General features: G+C 40.3%; 1 protein-coding gene across 1 annotated transcript in view; it reads right to left on the minus strand.

Moving 5' to 3' along the window:
• Positions 1 to 233: 233 nt before the first annotated feature.
• The window catches only part of LOC127216397 (chondroitin sulfate N-acetylgalactosaminyltransferase 1-like), a gene marked incomplete at its 3' end in the record, with an annotated part of 51,839 nt that continues 34,791 nt past the window's right edge, over positions 234 to 17,281 (minus strand). The window contains 2 exon segments of the mRNA XM_051177044.1: positions 234 to 357; positions 359 to 486. Of these exon segments, the coding sequence (XP_051033001.1) occupies positions 234 to 357; positions 359 to 486 (252 nt within the window).

Consider the following 17,281-nt stretch of genomic DNA (forward strand, 5'->3'; position numbering starts at 1 on the left):
ACTGAAGGTGACATGCTGCACTGTTTTATCAAATCAGAATGAAGGTGACATGTGCAGTGCTGTGGATAGCCTATCCTTCCTAGACTTATCTTCTAAGGAAAACACATTTAAACAAAGATTTTCTAATTGCTTTAGGGAAAGGCAGATACAAATGGCAAACTTTGTATGAATAAAACTGAGTGGAGTGCAGGAAAAGGAGCCTTTGTGCATGGTAGGGAAATGAAGACACTGACAACAAATAAGCAGGGTTCCCTGCAAACAAACAAACCTGAAGTTCTGCATGAAGTGCCGGAACTTGTCCACCCTCCTCGCTAGGGGCACAATAACATTGATAAGCGTGTTGGCCATACTGAGTTTTTTCCTTTTTCACTTTCATAATGGGGCCAAAGGGTCGAAATAGGACAAGCCGTTGGAATTCATGTTTGTAGTCCCCTTTGAAGGTGAGCTCATACAAAGTGCCTTTATCCCTTTCTGTTCGGTAGATCCCTACAAAACAAAACAAGGAAAGGTGATTTCAGCAAACGAGCTTTGACTGTTTAGTATCCTTCTATAACCAAGATCTACCACAAATGCTTTTGAAATTAATATTAGAGCTCCATATACCAAGATTTAAAAACCTCAAAATATAATTAATATTCAAAAAACCCAATCAGTTTAAAAGTCAGTTATGATACCCTCATAAAGCAATAAGAAATTCTTGTAATATTAGATACAAAGTTACATGTTTAGAATCATTGGAAAAAGACTATTTGGAATGTAGAATAAGTCTGATATAATATAGATTAGGATATGTTCTTTACTGCTATTGTATACATTTTATAATAGCATTATAATATGGGCATTCTTGTTTACTTAACTTAAAACTATGTTAAAATTATTTCTTTGCAATTATATTCATTTCTGATGAAGCAGCTATAGTGATTTATAGGGGCATCTTTGAAGAAAGCAGGGATAGAAACATGTGCCCCTCCTACCCCAAAGCTCCCAGAAGCATTAAGACAATATTCAAATATCCAGTGTGATGGCAGGCATACATCATATTTAGTCTCACATCTTCCTGCCTCTAATCATTGTGATTAAAAACCTCAGAATATGTTTTGTTTAAGATCAAAAGTCTATGTTAAAGTTCTGGCCCCATGGTTGTACTTGGAAAACTGTTTTATCTTTGATGGGGGATGTTCATAGTGTGTGTGTGTGTGTGTGTGTGTGTGTGTGTGTGTGTGTGTGTGTGTAGTAGTAGCCAGGCAGAAAGTATAGGCAGGGCTACCAGATGAGGAGAATGCTGGGTAGAGGAAAGAAAGAAATGTCCAGAGGGGATGCCATGTAGACACTGGAAAGATCAGACATGCTGGGCATTCTCTGGTAAGACAAGGCCATATATAAATACATAGATTAGTAGTTATGGGTTAATAATTAAGAGAGAGAGCTAGTCAGTAAGACGTCTGAGCCATCAGCCAAAGGTTATAATTAATAGATGCCTCTGTGTATCCATTTGGGGTCAAATGGCTGGAAGGACCAGGTGGGAAAGAAATTCCAGCTACAAATGTTGCCTACATCTTTCCATACATCATTTACCTCACAGAATTAACAATTTCTTAGTGGCATAATCCACAGACTAATACAAGAAGATGACAAGCTGAAGGCTTGCCCAGGCCTCAGAGTTCAAGGCCAGCATTCATTACTTAGAGAATCACTCATGTGGCTTAGTGATAGAGTGCATGCTTCACATATGCCAGGCCCTGTGTTCAACCTCCAGCACCACTACCACCACCAGAAAGCTGGAGTGTTTACCAATAAATCCCCACAGTGCTTGGCATATAGTAAAGCATACATGCCATGCCCCCCCTCATTTTATCTTCCCTGTTCCTGTCAGTTCTTGTGAAACATGTTACATTAGGAAGGAAGCAGAACAGGGAGAAGTTTATTCATATTGCCTTCAATCTGTGTTGAGTCACACGCCACTGAGTGTCAACTGTCAGGCTGAAGGTGCAGCTTTGCCATCTCACTTCATTCTTAGGGAGGATACTCATTAAGGTCTACCTGATTGAACAGCCACATGTAAAAACCAAACAACTCTCTAAGCCCACTTTTTTTCCCTGGGATCACCAACAGTGTGGGTGTTTTTTCTTAAAGGTAGGCAAAAGTTAGTAACATCCACCAAATTAGGAGAGAAGCCTTTATCTTTGATTTATGCCATAGTTCCCATTCCACATCTTCATCTTATTCTTAATGCCTACATTAGCTGAAAATGTACCTCCTTGTCTCTGATTAGCTACAGAAATAAATCTCTGAGGGAATGTTCCAGCTGATGGTGAGGACTCTTGAGAGCATCTCACAAGCCATTTCTCTTTTCTTCCTCACTCTCCTGCCTTGTTACTTTTGTGGTTAATGCACATCTTCTTTATACACAATCTCTTGTCTGTGTTTTGACTTTGGGGGGGCTTTTTCATCCTAGAGATCTGGTCTTGTAGCCTCTTTGATTTCACCCAAAGTTTAGAGGTCTCTCTGAGGTGTAGCAAAGAGTCTGTGAATTTTCAGTGTGGCCTCATTTCTCACAGTCATCCAATGAGCCTGATTAAGATTCCAAAAGCACAGGGCATTGGCAGTGAGCAAGGGTGACTGAAGGAATCAGTTCTCTTCTGAAACCTTGGCCGCTTCCTGGGGTATCACAATGGGACATCCTGCTCTGCGACCCACAATGTCAGGGAATCCAGCAGAATAGCCGAGCTCCTGCTAGGAAAGAACTTCTGCAGCCAGTCAAAGAAGGGAGGAATAGATTTATTCCTTTCAAGGCACAAAGGACATCTTTGGAAATATCAAATAATGCCTTCAAAGTTTGTTAATTCCTTTAGGTAATCAGTCCCAAGTGAGGAAATGGCCTCTAATGATGTCTAAGCAGTTGGCTAGATACAATCTCTTTATACAGACTAAATGAAGCCCAGCAGAATCACACAACAGTCCAGTTGTCACAGAGGTATATCTACACACTTCAGTGGACCTTGAGGTTGGTTGCTGAGCCTTGACAAATGCTTTTGTTATTGGTGTCAGCAGTATAGATTCATCAGTCAGTTGTAAATCTGGGGAAAACTGTTTTCATTTTAACTTGCAAATAAAAGCATACAGGGGAGTAGAGGTCCTGGAAGCTAGTATATTGCTTGCAAGAAGAATTAAGTTTGATCACCAGAAATCATATAAAAAAGACAGGTGGCTGCCCAGCTTAGATCACCCCACTTACATATGATAAACCTGACCTTAGAAACCCCCCCAACTACATTTATCTTAAATATAAATTCTTTAAAATCCTCCTCAAACTTAGATCCACAAAACTGAGATTTACACTTGCCACCCAGGAACTGTCACCAAGACCATTGCACAGCTGCAATAAAGGTACTACAGCCTGCCTTGTGTCAACCCAGAGGACAACAGCTAAGGAGTATTTCTTCTGTGGAAACTTCAGTAATCAAAGCACAAAGAATCATAGAGAAAGAGGACATGAACACCCAGAGGCATGAATGGTTTTGGCATGACACATAGCTAACACAGAACAAAGGGCCACACAAACACCTTTCTTACACAGACAGGCCAGGCATTCTTAATTGGAAAACTGAAAATGTGAAACTTAGGTACAAACAATGCTCATAAATTTTGTTCTTTAAACCATTTTAGATTTAATATTTTCTGATTAAGTTGGTAAAATGTCAGCAAATATTCCAAGATCTAAAATCCTCCAAAGGAGGTAGATGGTGGTGGTGGGGGGGAGGGAACTGAGAGGGAGAGGAGTGAGTGGAAACTGTAGTCACTATGTAAAATAAATTTTAAAATGTCAATTAAATAAAAATATTTTAACAATGAAAAAAGTCCCCCAAATCTGAACCATGTCTGTTGACAGTGTTCTAGACAAAAGATATACCACTTATAGGCTGTCATAACATAGTAACTTATTATTATGTAAATTATGCATAAAAAAGACCTTTGTAGCTCCAGCTCAGATCTTGTGTAAATACACCTCTGGTGCCTGCAGTCCATTCCTTACTTTGAGTCTGGTGTTTCAGTTCGCTGTGCAAACACCCTAAGGAACTTTTATTCTTACTCAGGACCCAGATCTGTAGCCCTCAGCTAAGAGGGTGCTCCCTATGAAACAGCTCCATCACTGCTGCCTGTGCTCTCCCTCTTCCCCCTCTTTCCCCTTCCTCCATCATGGGAATGAAACCCACAACTCACTGATGCAGAGTAAGTAACATCCTGATGATGGGGGATGCCCTTCTGTGTATATGTATCTCTTATTGTTTGATGAATAAAGCACTGTGGAGGGAGTAGGGGATGAAGAGAATTCTGGGAAAGATAGGCGGAGAGAGTGCAGTACAGACAGAGACACCATGTAGTTGCCAAGAGGAGTAGAGGATCTGGATCCTTCTCTGGTAAGCCAAGACCATGTGGAAAAGCATAGATTAACAGATATGGGTTAATAATTAAGACAGCTATCCAATATGAAGCTCTAGTCATTGGCCAACAGTTTTATAATTAATATAAGTCTTTGCTTGCTTATTTGGGCTGAAATGGCAACAGGACCTGGTGGGACAAGAACCTACAGCAACATTTTATCATCCACCCATACTCCTCAGCCCTACTGCAAAGATATTCCTTCCTAGGCCAGGAACCACCTGACTAACTGGTTCTCTCCCATCTCTGTGTGCTATAGTTACCTTGAAAATCAAAATGACAAACGATAAGGGATGTAAATCTTGCTATCACTCCATATAAGTATACTTAAGATGACCAATGTTGAATGGCTGACTGAACCCATGCACAATTCTTCAAACCCCTCACCAGCAAAACACTTTCCTCATTCTCAAGAATCTTATTCAATTTCTCCTTGTTCATTCCTACCTTTCCATCCCCCCTACCTGGAGTCCAGAACCTAGGACTTTCACTTAGAACCAGATGTCTAGCCTAGATAGCTAGATGTAATCAAATGCTGACCAGTGTCCCAGCCTCCAGGTCTCAACTCACATTAAATGCATAATTTGGTTCTTAAGCTGCCTATAGGACCATATAATTTTGCCCTTGCCTCACCAGCTTCCTATACCCTGCAGAATAGGCACCAGAACCATATCCTAGATTCAAGACTCTCCATACTGTCACCAATATGCTGTCATAATTGAACATTTTGTCATTGCCTCAGGTGCAGTCTGGGCTACAGTCAAGCTGATTTAGATAGAAGACATGTAGCCACTTGTCCATATGGTGAATCTAGAAGGAACCAGGTAATTCTCAGTGGGAATATAAAATGGTACATATACTGTGAGAAAACGTTCGGAAATCCCTCAAATGAGTTAAATGCATGTTCACAGCCATATGATTTACAACAGCTAAGAGAGTCAACACAAGTGTCCATTCAGAGATGGACAAGGAAAACATAGTATATGCATACAAGACAATATTATTCAATATAAAACAGGAATATAATTTGATATGTCCTACTAGGGTAGATTTTGGGAATACTGTGTTAAGAGAAGTACGTTAGCCACACAGTGAGAAATACTGTGTAAAGTCACGTTTATAAGATACCCAGACAGTCAAAATAAGGAAGAGAAAGTAGAATTGGGGTGGCCCGGAGACAGGAGGGTGAGAAATGAGGGGGTCACTGCTTCACAATTCCAGTTGTGGGGGTTTCTTTGTTTTGTCTGTTGTACTGCTAGGGATTGAACTCCGGGCCTTGTATATAACAGGAAAGCAATATAATAGCAAGCTACATCCATAATCTCAAGTTTTCTATTAGGGAAGATAAAATTATTCTGGAGACAGATGGCAGTGATGGCCATCAAGTTATGTGAATATTCTTTGCATTACTGAACTAAGTAATTAAAAGTTGCTCCTGATCTATTTAATGGTATGTGAGTTTTCCAGCATACCATTCTGTTCTGAAAAGATCTTATACTTTCTCCCAGGCACACGAATTTCAGCTGCATCACATCTACCTCCTCGACTTTCTAATCTCACCTTCCTCCCTGTGGGAAAGAGTCTGTCATATTCTCGATGTAAAGCGATCTCTCATCTTCCAGATTTTTTTTTCTCACAGCCCTTAAACATTCCTTTACTAAAACTACTTTCTTGATATCTGAGAATGAAAAAGGTGTGGAATTCATCTGGTCCAGACATATGAGCAACCTGAGACCTAGAGAAGCCATCATTTGTCCTAAGGACCTACTTGTTACTGGCTACCTGTCTAATAGGCCTGACTTACTGGAGTCACTGCTCACACATAACTGGACAACTGGAGTATGGAAGTCAGGAGCAGGGGAAATTGCTGCCTGGAAGTCAGAATAAACAGACCACAGGGAGAGGAACATGCTGTACTTGCCTTTCATACTCACAGGTGATCCCTACACACTCACAGGTGGTGCCTGCACACTCACAGGTGGCCATTGCACACTCACAAGTGCAGCTTTCCTTTAGTATACAAGTAATTTTGACAGTTACTAAATAAGTTGTACTCCATCCAGCCTGTGAAACACTGAGGGAGGGAATGGTGAAAAGCATGCTTTTGTGGGGGAAAGATTTTCCAATAAGAAAGAAGACTATAGCATCCCTTGGTAACTGCCAAGGCATTCTGGAACCCTATTAGGGTACCAAAATAAGAGGAGAATGCTCAAATACCTTATATTTAATAGCACAAAATTTACATAAAACCCGTATGCTTTAAATAATTTTGGTTACTCATAATCCCTCAAAGAGTAGATTTTATGTAAATAATTATTTCCTTCTATTTTTTTTAGGGACTAATGCCATGAAAAGGTCTGCACATGCTCAGTACTACTGTGATTATTTTTGAGTAGCTTCAATCCAAGGTTGGTTCAATGCACAGGTGCTGAGGTTGTAGCTACAGAGGGCTGACGTCAGGAGAAAACAGAGACAGATGAACTGCCAATAGAGGTCAAGACAGAATACTACATTTTAAAGATTACATGTGCATGGTAACTTCCCATGTTACAAATCCACTGATGTGAACTGCCTCTACAGACTACAGCTGCCTCTCTCCAACTCTAGAGGGACACATGCTGCGTATTCTGCTCAGGGAGAAAATCAGCCAAGTGCAGAGAAACATTTCACTCTTAAAATGATAACATTCTCCTTTGCTACTTGCTACTTCAGCTTTCTAAACAATTCCACTTACATGACATGTCATTCCTAGACCTCATAAAGATCACCTTTGTAAATTTCTCCATAGTGCATCTGGTTGAGTCACAGATTGAAGTAGGCAAGTCTGATATCTAGTTTTTACTCTACCCAGACTTTCTGGGAATCTCACTTAGCTAAAGTTGCTTCTTGCTTCCTCAGAATCACTAGCAACTGTCTTTCTTCTATCACAGTAAGCCTGCTGGGATTAGACAATAAGGAGACAAAAAAGGTGCATGTAAGATTCCAGTGTTTTCCATGGAAGCCATCATGTTTCCCTTCTGATTGCCAGTCTGAGTGAAAGCTGGGGTTCACTGACAGTGACCCACATTAAGAGATGGCAACTAATCAAGGACAAGGTCAAAATTAAAAAGGCTGATCTTCCAAAAGATCTGAATTCAGAGTTCAGTTTGCAGTATCCACATCAGATAGCCACAACTATCTGTAATACCCACACACACACACACACACACACACACACACACAGAGAGAGAGAGAGAGAGAGAGAGAGAGAGAGAGAGAGAGAGTAAAACTTTTCTGATAAAAGAACCATGATTCTGAATTTACTTACTAGAGAAGAAAGTACATGGGTAAACAAAATAGGTAAACTATATGATGGGCATATCACAGAATGAGCCTGAACAATTGGAGAGGAGGAGAAAGAAATGTATCTCCCCCTAATGAAAATCATGGGCCATTTGATAGGTGTTTTGCCAGAATTGAAGACGGGGTGTGTGTTTCCTGAGACTTCCATCAGAGGGAATGCTGAAGAAAGATAGCAGCATACAGGAAGAAAACAGCAAAAACAAACCAGGTCCTCAGGGAAGGCAAGCTTGACAGAGTTGAGCAAGGAAGGAGCGCAGAAGTAAATAGGTATGCTAGAGAAGTGGGAGAGGCTGGGGACTCACTGAAAGCCATGTCACATATGCACCTTTGGTCATCCTCACAGGCACGGCTTTATCTTGGGCCACAGAGAAGCCCTTTTATTGTTTCAACAGGGGAGAGATAACAGTCTTAGGACGATCACCTCCCAACAGTGTAACAAACAGGCGGATGACAGGAAATGAGATCAGGAATCATCAGGAAGTAACTACCCGGAACAACAGGAAGTGGTGAAGGCCCTACTCAAATTTGGTGACCACAGATAAGAGAAGGAAGGTACTGGAAAGAACGTGGCTGGTTACTTGGATCCTGGGGGAGAGTGGAGGAGACATGTATCCTAAATGTAGTTATGGGTGAGAACACAGTTATGCATTGTACATACCCACTTTAGCAGCTGAGTAAGTAGGGTTGAATTCACTAGAGAGACTTTTATAGAGATATGGATTTGCACATTCTCACTTTATAAATTAAAGGTTTGTGTATGGGTGTGATAACCTAGAAAGAGCCATTAGATGTTGAAGTAGGAGCTTAGTATGTCTAGAGAACTATTTTTAACATCCACGATATGGAAGCAACATCAGCATTCTTTGGTCTTAAAAAGAAAGATACCATGCAATTTGTGGTGATGTGAATGGAGTCAAGAAAATTTTATTGAGGAAAATCAGGTGAGTAGTAAAAGACAAATTTTGAATTTTCACATATATGTGGAGTTTAAAGCAAACAAACAAACAAAAGGAACGAGGGGGGAGTAGTGGTTATCATGATGTGGAACGGGGAGGAAGGGACGAGAAAAAAAAGAAGATGTAGGTTTAAAAGTACCAAGTGTCAGACTGGAGAAGTTTTTTAGTGACCAATTGTTTTGCCTGGTGATCATGATCAACAATACTATATATTTCAAATTATTTAAAATAGGTTTATTTTCTTTATTCTTATAATACACACAAGTAAGGTATTTGGACACTAATCATCATATTATCTATGATGTATGGCATACATTATATGCCATAAAGATACACAATTATTGTTACTCACTTAAAATAGATACATGGAAGACAGATAGAAAGCCCATGATGTTGACATGGGATATACACACCTCCAGACTCTGTGTGCATGGGTCAGCACAAAGGACTGAGAAGTCTCAGTGACCAAAGGACTCATAGAAGACAGTAATGTCAGGTAACCAGTGTCAAGTACAAAATACTGCTTCAGGGTCTGGCTGGTAAAAGGAGGATCAAAAGCCCAGGGAATGGGGCAGGTATCTATCTCATTAGTGGTCACTCCAGTAGTGGCTTCAGAGAGGTGGCAGGGATGAGAGCCAGACTGGGGTCCATCTGAAAGCTCATGGGCATTAACATAGCAGCAGGGAGATGAGGGCTTTTCTTTCATTTGCAACTGTCAAGTTTATTCTTGCCTCGAAACCCTTGTCCTCAATCTTCAGGGCCTGAGATCTTCCCAGGTGCCAGCCTGGCTAGATTCCCCCAATAATATAGGCCTTGACTCAGTGGCTGCTTCCCCAGATGGGCATCTATTTCACTCTGTATCCTTCAGGTCCCCTTTCCAGCCCCTCGCCCCTTGACTGTAAGCCTCTCTACCCTCCTGCTCTCACTGCTCCCCTACAGAAGGCCAGCACTTTAAAAAGCAGAGCTGTGTTTCCAACATAATAAAGATTTATTGCACAGATGGGACAGAGAAGACAGTGATTATCCTTGACTAGAAAGGGAATATATACATTTGGACAGAAGGTAGAGGCACTTACAAAAAGATAGATGGAGAAACGTCTTATGCTGAAGGAAAGGAACAAAGAGTAGGTAATGAGAACACATGGATGGGATGAGGAACTGAGAAGTGGATAGATCCACAGCCCATGTAAGGACTTGGTAAAAAAAAAAAAAAAAAAAAAAAAAAACCATAGAATTTATAGATCCCTAAACAGGACAGAAATGGGAGAACAGGGGTTCAGCATTTGAAGCACAGAGTGAGGAATTAAAGGTGGAACAATGGGCTATAGAGGACTCCTGCTAGTGCGTTGTGATGGTGACAGTGTGGATGGGAGATGAAGCTGAGGAAGCATGCAGGGAAGGCATTCCAAAATATCACATTGGTATACCAGGGTTGGAGATCAGAAGACTCCAATGATGTCAGTGTGGGAGTTCAGGGGTCCTTCCACCATTCTGCCTCCCTGTCTCCCTCCTTTACCCCCTCCCTCCTTCCTCTCCTTCTTTCACTTTTCCTCCTCTTCCTTCTTTTTGCTCTCCTAACACACACATGTGACATTCAAGTACCCAATGCAAAGGCCAGAGCAGGATGCCAGGTGTGTGTGTGTGTGACTCTGTGCCTTGTTTCCTGGAGACTGTATCTCTTACTGTACCAGAAAATCACAATTTTGTACAGTCTGGCTATCTATCAAGCTCCCAAGATCCACCTGTTTATGCCTTCAAATGCTGGGATTACATGCATAAGAGCCTTGCCAAGCTTTTTATGTGGGTACTTGGCATTCAAACTCTGGTCTTTTTGCTTGAAGTATATATGCTCTTATCCATTGAGACACCTCCCCAGCTCCATTGGGGATTATTTTCCAGTAGCAGAAAACCAGCTGGCAGAGAAAGCACCCATATAGTGCTTAGGGTTGCATGAGGCAGGGATGGAGGCACAGTCATACACAGTCAGTAGAGCAAGTGGTTGCGGAACAGAGTGGAGCCTGGGCTGCAGAGGGAGCAGGGAGGCCCAAGAAAGGCTCTAAGTGTACCTGCAGGAAGGACAGGCAGTAGGAAACTGACCACAGTCAGACATACTAAAGGAAGGAATGGAAGGAGAATCAGTTAGAAGATGTTAAGATGGCTGAGAGTTTAAATTTAACCCGTTCCAGGAGAGACAAGGGTGGGAGATGTAGCCACACCGGGAACTGAACATTTCTACCTCAATGATTAAGTTTTCTAGGCCCAGACAACAAAACAAGCTGCCCAAGGTCTAAGAACACTTTTTTTTGTTGTTGTTGTTGTTTTCCTTCAATTCTCATTTTTTGAGAATTTCAGTTTTTTAGGAAGAAATGGCAGTTCTTTTTCTGACCTCATTTTAAGAAATCAGTGAACAGAAATTATGGAGGTGCACCTAGGCTAAAGAAGTTGGAGTAATCTGGTTGTGAGAGGCCAGTGAAGCTAGTGGAGAGCTCTTTAGAGATTCCAGACCAAACGAGCATGGAAGGGAAGCCAGAGCTGCCGTTCGCAAGGTTTGCTTCTGAACAGCTGCCAAGACTTTGTCTCAAAACAGGAAGCACAACCATCTACTCAGAATGCTATGAAAAAGCAGAAAAGTTCAGATGGGAGCTGGCAGGAGCAGGAATTCAAGGGTCAGAGCCCAAGAGATGTGTGTGTGGCCAAGCTGTTGTCTGTGGCCCACCACTGACTTTGTCTATTCATTTCTGTCCAATTTGCTACCAAATAGCAGATGCATGTTGTTAGTATTTATGCATTTTACTGACCTGCCCTTGTTGTTCTGACAGGATACACCACTACGAGCACTACCTGCACCTATTCAATATGTTCCCTTTTAAAAGGGCCCTACCTACCTCCCATCCCTCTCCCATCCCTCTCTTATTCTTCCCCCCTCTCTGTTTCTTCTTTCCTGCTGTTCCTGTCCCTGGATGCTGGTCTTCACCCTCCCCTTTCCCCCTTATGATCCTTCCTTGTTATAGGTAGGTAAATAGAGATCTTTGAAGCATTTAAATACCTAACTTAATCACGGTTATCCACGATGTGTTCACAGATGGATGGATATACCATCGTGAATTTAAGAGCGATGATATGGCTCAGCTCTTCCAAGTAGATCAACTTTATCATAAAAATGATGATTTTTAATATCTATTTTTTCTCATTGATACTGGCTTTTGAGAAAACAGAAAATTATGATGCTTTGAAAAGCTAACCAACTCTGTAACATGTATCACAAAGCCAGTTCTAAAACTGACCCTTGAAAATTGGTTCCTTGACAGCAGTATTTACTTGTCTTTCAAATGTGGTTAATAGTAGTGTTTCGTTTTTCTAAGAGACACTGTGAAGATCAAATGGATATATGTAAAATATGCATATCTGATGAGTAAGCAGTACTCAGCAGTATTAGCACTGGCAGGGTGTCATTGCTATTATTACTGTGTTATTCCGATTTGTGCCATTAGTCATTGAACATGTAATTGCTTTTAGTCACATAGTCTGAGACTTCAGAAAAAAGCATGTCAGCTTGCTGCACTGGTATGAAACGGTCTTGAAGGCAGAACCCAATTGCTGATATTTTTTAAAGTTGCCATTGTTGACCTATTTGTCCTTCCTGTTATTTATTGACTTTTCTTTTTATTTTAGTTGATCCTTTATGGGTTTCACATCATGCATTCTGATCCCACTCATCTCCCCATCCCCTCATATTTGCCCTCTGCCCTTGCTAACCACTACCACAAACCCAAATTTAAAAGAAAAACAAAACACAAAACAAAACAAACTTGACATGGGATGACCAGAAAATATGAGAGTAAAGAAGCATATTGAACATTCAGGAAACCATAGAAGTCCAGGAAGACAAGAAATGGAATGTATAAGAATAAGTATTTCTTATACAGTAAGATATGGAATTGAAAGACCTGGGGAGATTCCAGGTCACAGAAAACCTTGTGAAGATTACAGAGGGGGCCTCACCATTTGCTACCATAGGATTATAGGCTTTATTTGTGTTATGAGTAAGGTTTTTTCCTTGCTGGTCTGGGGCCCACTGCCATGCCAGCCCCAGATAATACACAGAGACATTATATTAGATATAATTCTGTAGGCCAGTTACTAGTTTCTTATTGGCTAGCTCTGTCTTAAATATTAACCCATTTCTATTAATCTAAGTATTTCCACATGGTCTCCTCTTACCGGAGAGAGAGGAGCTGGCATTCTTCTCTCTCCATCCTCCATCTTGGATCTCCTCCCAACTACTTCCTCTTTCCTCCTAGTCTCTTAGTCCCACCTATCTTGCTTTCCTATTGGCCAACAGTGCTTTATTCATTAATCAATAAGAGAAACATATTTACAGAATGACATTTCCCATCATATTTGAGATTGCTTTAGGTATTTTACTCATTTATTTTTTATAATTATTATAACTGAAATATAATCTATAACAATATAAGTTGCTAAAAATACAGAGGTAGTTTGAATAAGAATGGTCTCCATGGGCTCATATATCTAAATGTTTAACCAACAGGGAATGGCACTAGTTGGAAAGATTAGGAGATAATGGCCTCATTGCAGGAAGTATGTCACTGGGGGTGGACTTTGAGGTTTCAGACAAGTACAGTGTCACCTCTCTTCCTGCTGCCTGATGATCCAGATGTAGAACTCTGTGCCCTACCCCTACACACACACACACACACACACACACACACACACACACACACACACTGATTCAATGGAAAAATATAAAAAAACAAGAACAAAGTAAAAATGATCTTTTCTTTGGAGTAAAAAGCATAGCTGGGAACAATTTAAAATACTAAATACTGGTAAATGGAAGTTTTCTCACCCCAAAGGGGTTATTCTTATTGAACATCTACTCAGGATGCCAAGCTACATTTTACATGTTAACCTGTGTGGTGGCAAGTCAGATGGTGACAAAGCCAGGGAAAGTTCTACAGAGCCATGCTGCCATGGGGCAAAGAGATGCTTGCTTTTTAAATTTCATCATTTCCTTGTGCTATGACTTTGGGCAAAATTTATCCCCAAGCCCAAGTTTCCCCATCTGTGCAGCACAGAAATGAAACAACTTTCAGTACTCATGACATGACCACAAGCCAGAAGACTGTTGCGAGTGTGGGGTCTGACTGTCATTACCTCTATCAAATCTCTGCAGCACATGACATGAGAACACAGTGAACTGAGAATGAAATCAATTCCACAAGATGCCAGCATAACACAGCTTCAGTTTTCAGATGCTAATTTAATAAAATGATTTTTTTCTCAAACTTAAGTGAACCCATAAGCTTTGATAATATTTGGGTAGTAAGTATATTTCCTAGTATTTTTTCCCTTCAATGAGTCATGACCTCCAGATTCTCAGACAATGTGATTTCTTTCTTTCCTGAGAATTGACTGTGTTTTGGGCAGGGAGGAGAATGAATGTCCACCTTCTTTTCTGGACAGATTTCTCTTGGGTCCCAGAACGCTATGGAGCAGGTTTCAATAGCTTAAGGATACCATAAAGTCATGAGACATGGACAAACTATATATGTGGACACTCCTGATCCTTGTGTCCCCACAGTCCAGGTGCAAGACTTGGGAGTAAACAATGGTTCAGATGATTTTAGGCCCAGGTGTCAAATCCTGTCCCAGCTTTCTAGAAAGCTGAGGCAGAGGCATGCCATCTTCATCTGTCTTTTCAGAATTCCTTGTCCCACAGAATGGTGATATTAAGACATTAAATTCTAGTACAGTGTGCAATGTAGCCATTATTGCTAGAGAATGAGTGCCTGGTGGATAGAAGTTTTGCTTTTATTATATTGCCTGGCAAACTTGCCACAGGTAAACATGCTCAGAACTACCATATATCATTATACCTGAAAATGGAAGCTCTAATGTTACACCAGCATCATAAGGCATTGCACACTCCATTTTATTGATAGACACTCATAATCTACTACACAGAACATGAGACCACTAGCCCTCTATAAGGAGCTGGACAGTGGGACTTTCACTTTCCTCAGAATAAAATGTTGTAAATCCTTTGGACCTTCCTAGGTCTGCTCTGAGCACACTGGACCTGCCTATCCATGAGGGACCACCTTGAGGCCCCACTCACCAGATCTTTGGACCCCATCACCTGCCCTCTGCTGGAGGAGAGACCTCCAAGAAAGCATGGATCATCCAGAGTTACAGGCATCAAACACCTGACCCACTTATACCCACAGGGAGAGCATGGTAGAGAACAGAGATTCTACCTGCACCCACTGGAAAAGGTGATGGGAAGATAGCAATATAAGAAAACACCCAACAACAGAAAGACCAGTATGACACCACCAGAATCTAGGGACTCTATGCCAACTAGATGTGCACACGCTGAAGCAGATGAAGCAGAAGAGAACGACTTAAAAATAACTTCAAAAAAAAAAAAAAAAAAAAAAAAAAAGATAGAGGCCCTCAAAGATGATATGAGAAAATCCCTTAAAGAAATGGAATTAAAAACAAAAAATTGGAAGAAATAAAAGACTAAGGAAGAAAAAAAAAACAAGAAAAAAAAACCAGCACAAAAAACAAAAACAAAAACAAAAAAAGTAAGACATGAACACATGAACAAATCTCTCTCTCTTTTTTTTAATATTCTAAATCTAAAGGGAATGGAACGCTGATGACAAATGTTTATTAAAGCATTAATATTAGTATTAAACAGCTTGTATTTTTCTTCCCATACAGTCTTACTCATTGACTGAAGATCTATCTTCTGCTTCAGGGATACTAGTCATTATTCAGTCAAAATCCATCATTTATGACTTAAAACATACATATTCTTCTGGACATCAACCAATTAGTTTTTAACCTCTCCACTCATCCTATGATATATATTCATAGAACATCCACGTTTATAGAGTCATTTTATATGTCAGGTAAACAATGCAAAAAGCCTATCCTGTTGTTAATGTGGTCAGATGTTAGAGTAGCATTCCAAAGAGTTAAAATGCATTGTTTCTCCTTCCTGGGTCAATGTGAACCTCACCTCTTTGTTCTGATTCATTCTACTCTAATGGACCCTGCTCCTCTGTAGGAGGTTATTTTAGCCTACATTTTTATTGGGGGAAAATACATCCCTCACAATTATATTTATACCCAAATCTCTGCCATTCAAATAGCTGAAAGCAAAATGTAGCAATGCAGAAGCCATTATAGTAAAATGTAAAATAGGTAAAACAATCAAGTTCTGTGACAAAATGTACAAGGATTTTTTTTTTTTTTGTAGGAAAGCTAAGTGGTATTATAATCCATTCACTTCCCTTGGCAATGCATATTAGGCTTTCTAAATGAGACAGGGCAATTAAAGCTGTCTGGAAATGATTACCACCATGTGACCTATGAAGTCAATTCCACTAAATAGTGATTTCCCCTACAAGCCATATCAGTGTTAATGTTTGTATGTAGGCATATACACAAAAGCATCTCCATGTTGTAAAATAGTTTTTTTAAAATAGAGTATTTCTAAAGGTTTGTTAAAAGAATTACTGACTAGCTACTATTTCATTTTTTTGTGGGGAGGGGGAAGAGTTTATTTGGTTTATTTCCTTATCGAAGGAACTCAGGACAGGAACTCAAACAGAGCAAGATCTTGGAGGCAGGAGCTGACGCAGAGGCCGTGGAGGGTGCTGCCTCTTGGCTTGTCTACTGAAACTTGCGTAGCCTGCTCATTTATATTATTATTATTTTATTTATTTATTTTATATAACCAAGTCCATTTAATTGAAAACAAACGTCTATAGACAATATTTGGGAATTTGGGTGTTGTTCTTTCCAAACTACTTCCTGCTGGTAAGGGGCACTGTCATGGGGGATTCGAAGATTCAGAAATCCTGGCTGTAGTTTGTAAAGCTGCTTTGTCCAGCTGTTTTGAATGTAAGATCACCTGGTACTCTGTTTCAGGTGGTCTGGCTTAATCAAACCACATTAGTCTGGAAGGAATCCACATCAAAACCCCAGTACAATTCTTCACTGATTTGAAAGGATAATACTCAACTTTATATGGAAAAACAAAAGATCCAGAATAACTAAAACAACACTATTCAATAAAGGAACTTCTGGAGGTATCACCATCCCCAACTATAGTCCTGAGAACGTATTGATATTGACACAAAAATAGACAGGTAGACCAATGGATTCGAATTAAAAATCCTCATATTAACCCACACACCTCTGAATGCCTGATTTTTGACAAAACAGCTAAAATTATACAATGGAAGGAGGAAAGCATCTTCAACAAATGGTGCTGGCACAACTGGATGATGGTGAGTAGAAGACTGAAGATAGATCCATGTCCATGTACAAAACTCAAGTCCAAATGGATCAAAGACATCAACATAAACCCAGCCACACTGAACCTCTTAGAAGAGAAAGTGGAAGATACCCTTGAACAAATTGCTACAGGAGACTGCATCCTGAACATAACACCCGTAGCACAGACACTGAGATCGACAATTAATAAATGGGACCTCCTTAAA

Source organism: Phodopus roborovskii, unplaced genomic scaffold (genome assembly GCF_943737965.1).
Source record: "Phodopus roborovskii unplaced genomic scaffold, PHOROB, whole genome shotgun sequence".
In the NCBI taxonomy this organism is placed as follows: domain Eukaryota; kingdom Metazoa; phylum Chordata; class Mammalia; order Rodentia; family Cricetidae; genus Phodopus; species Phodopus roborovskii.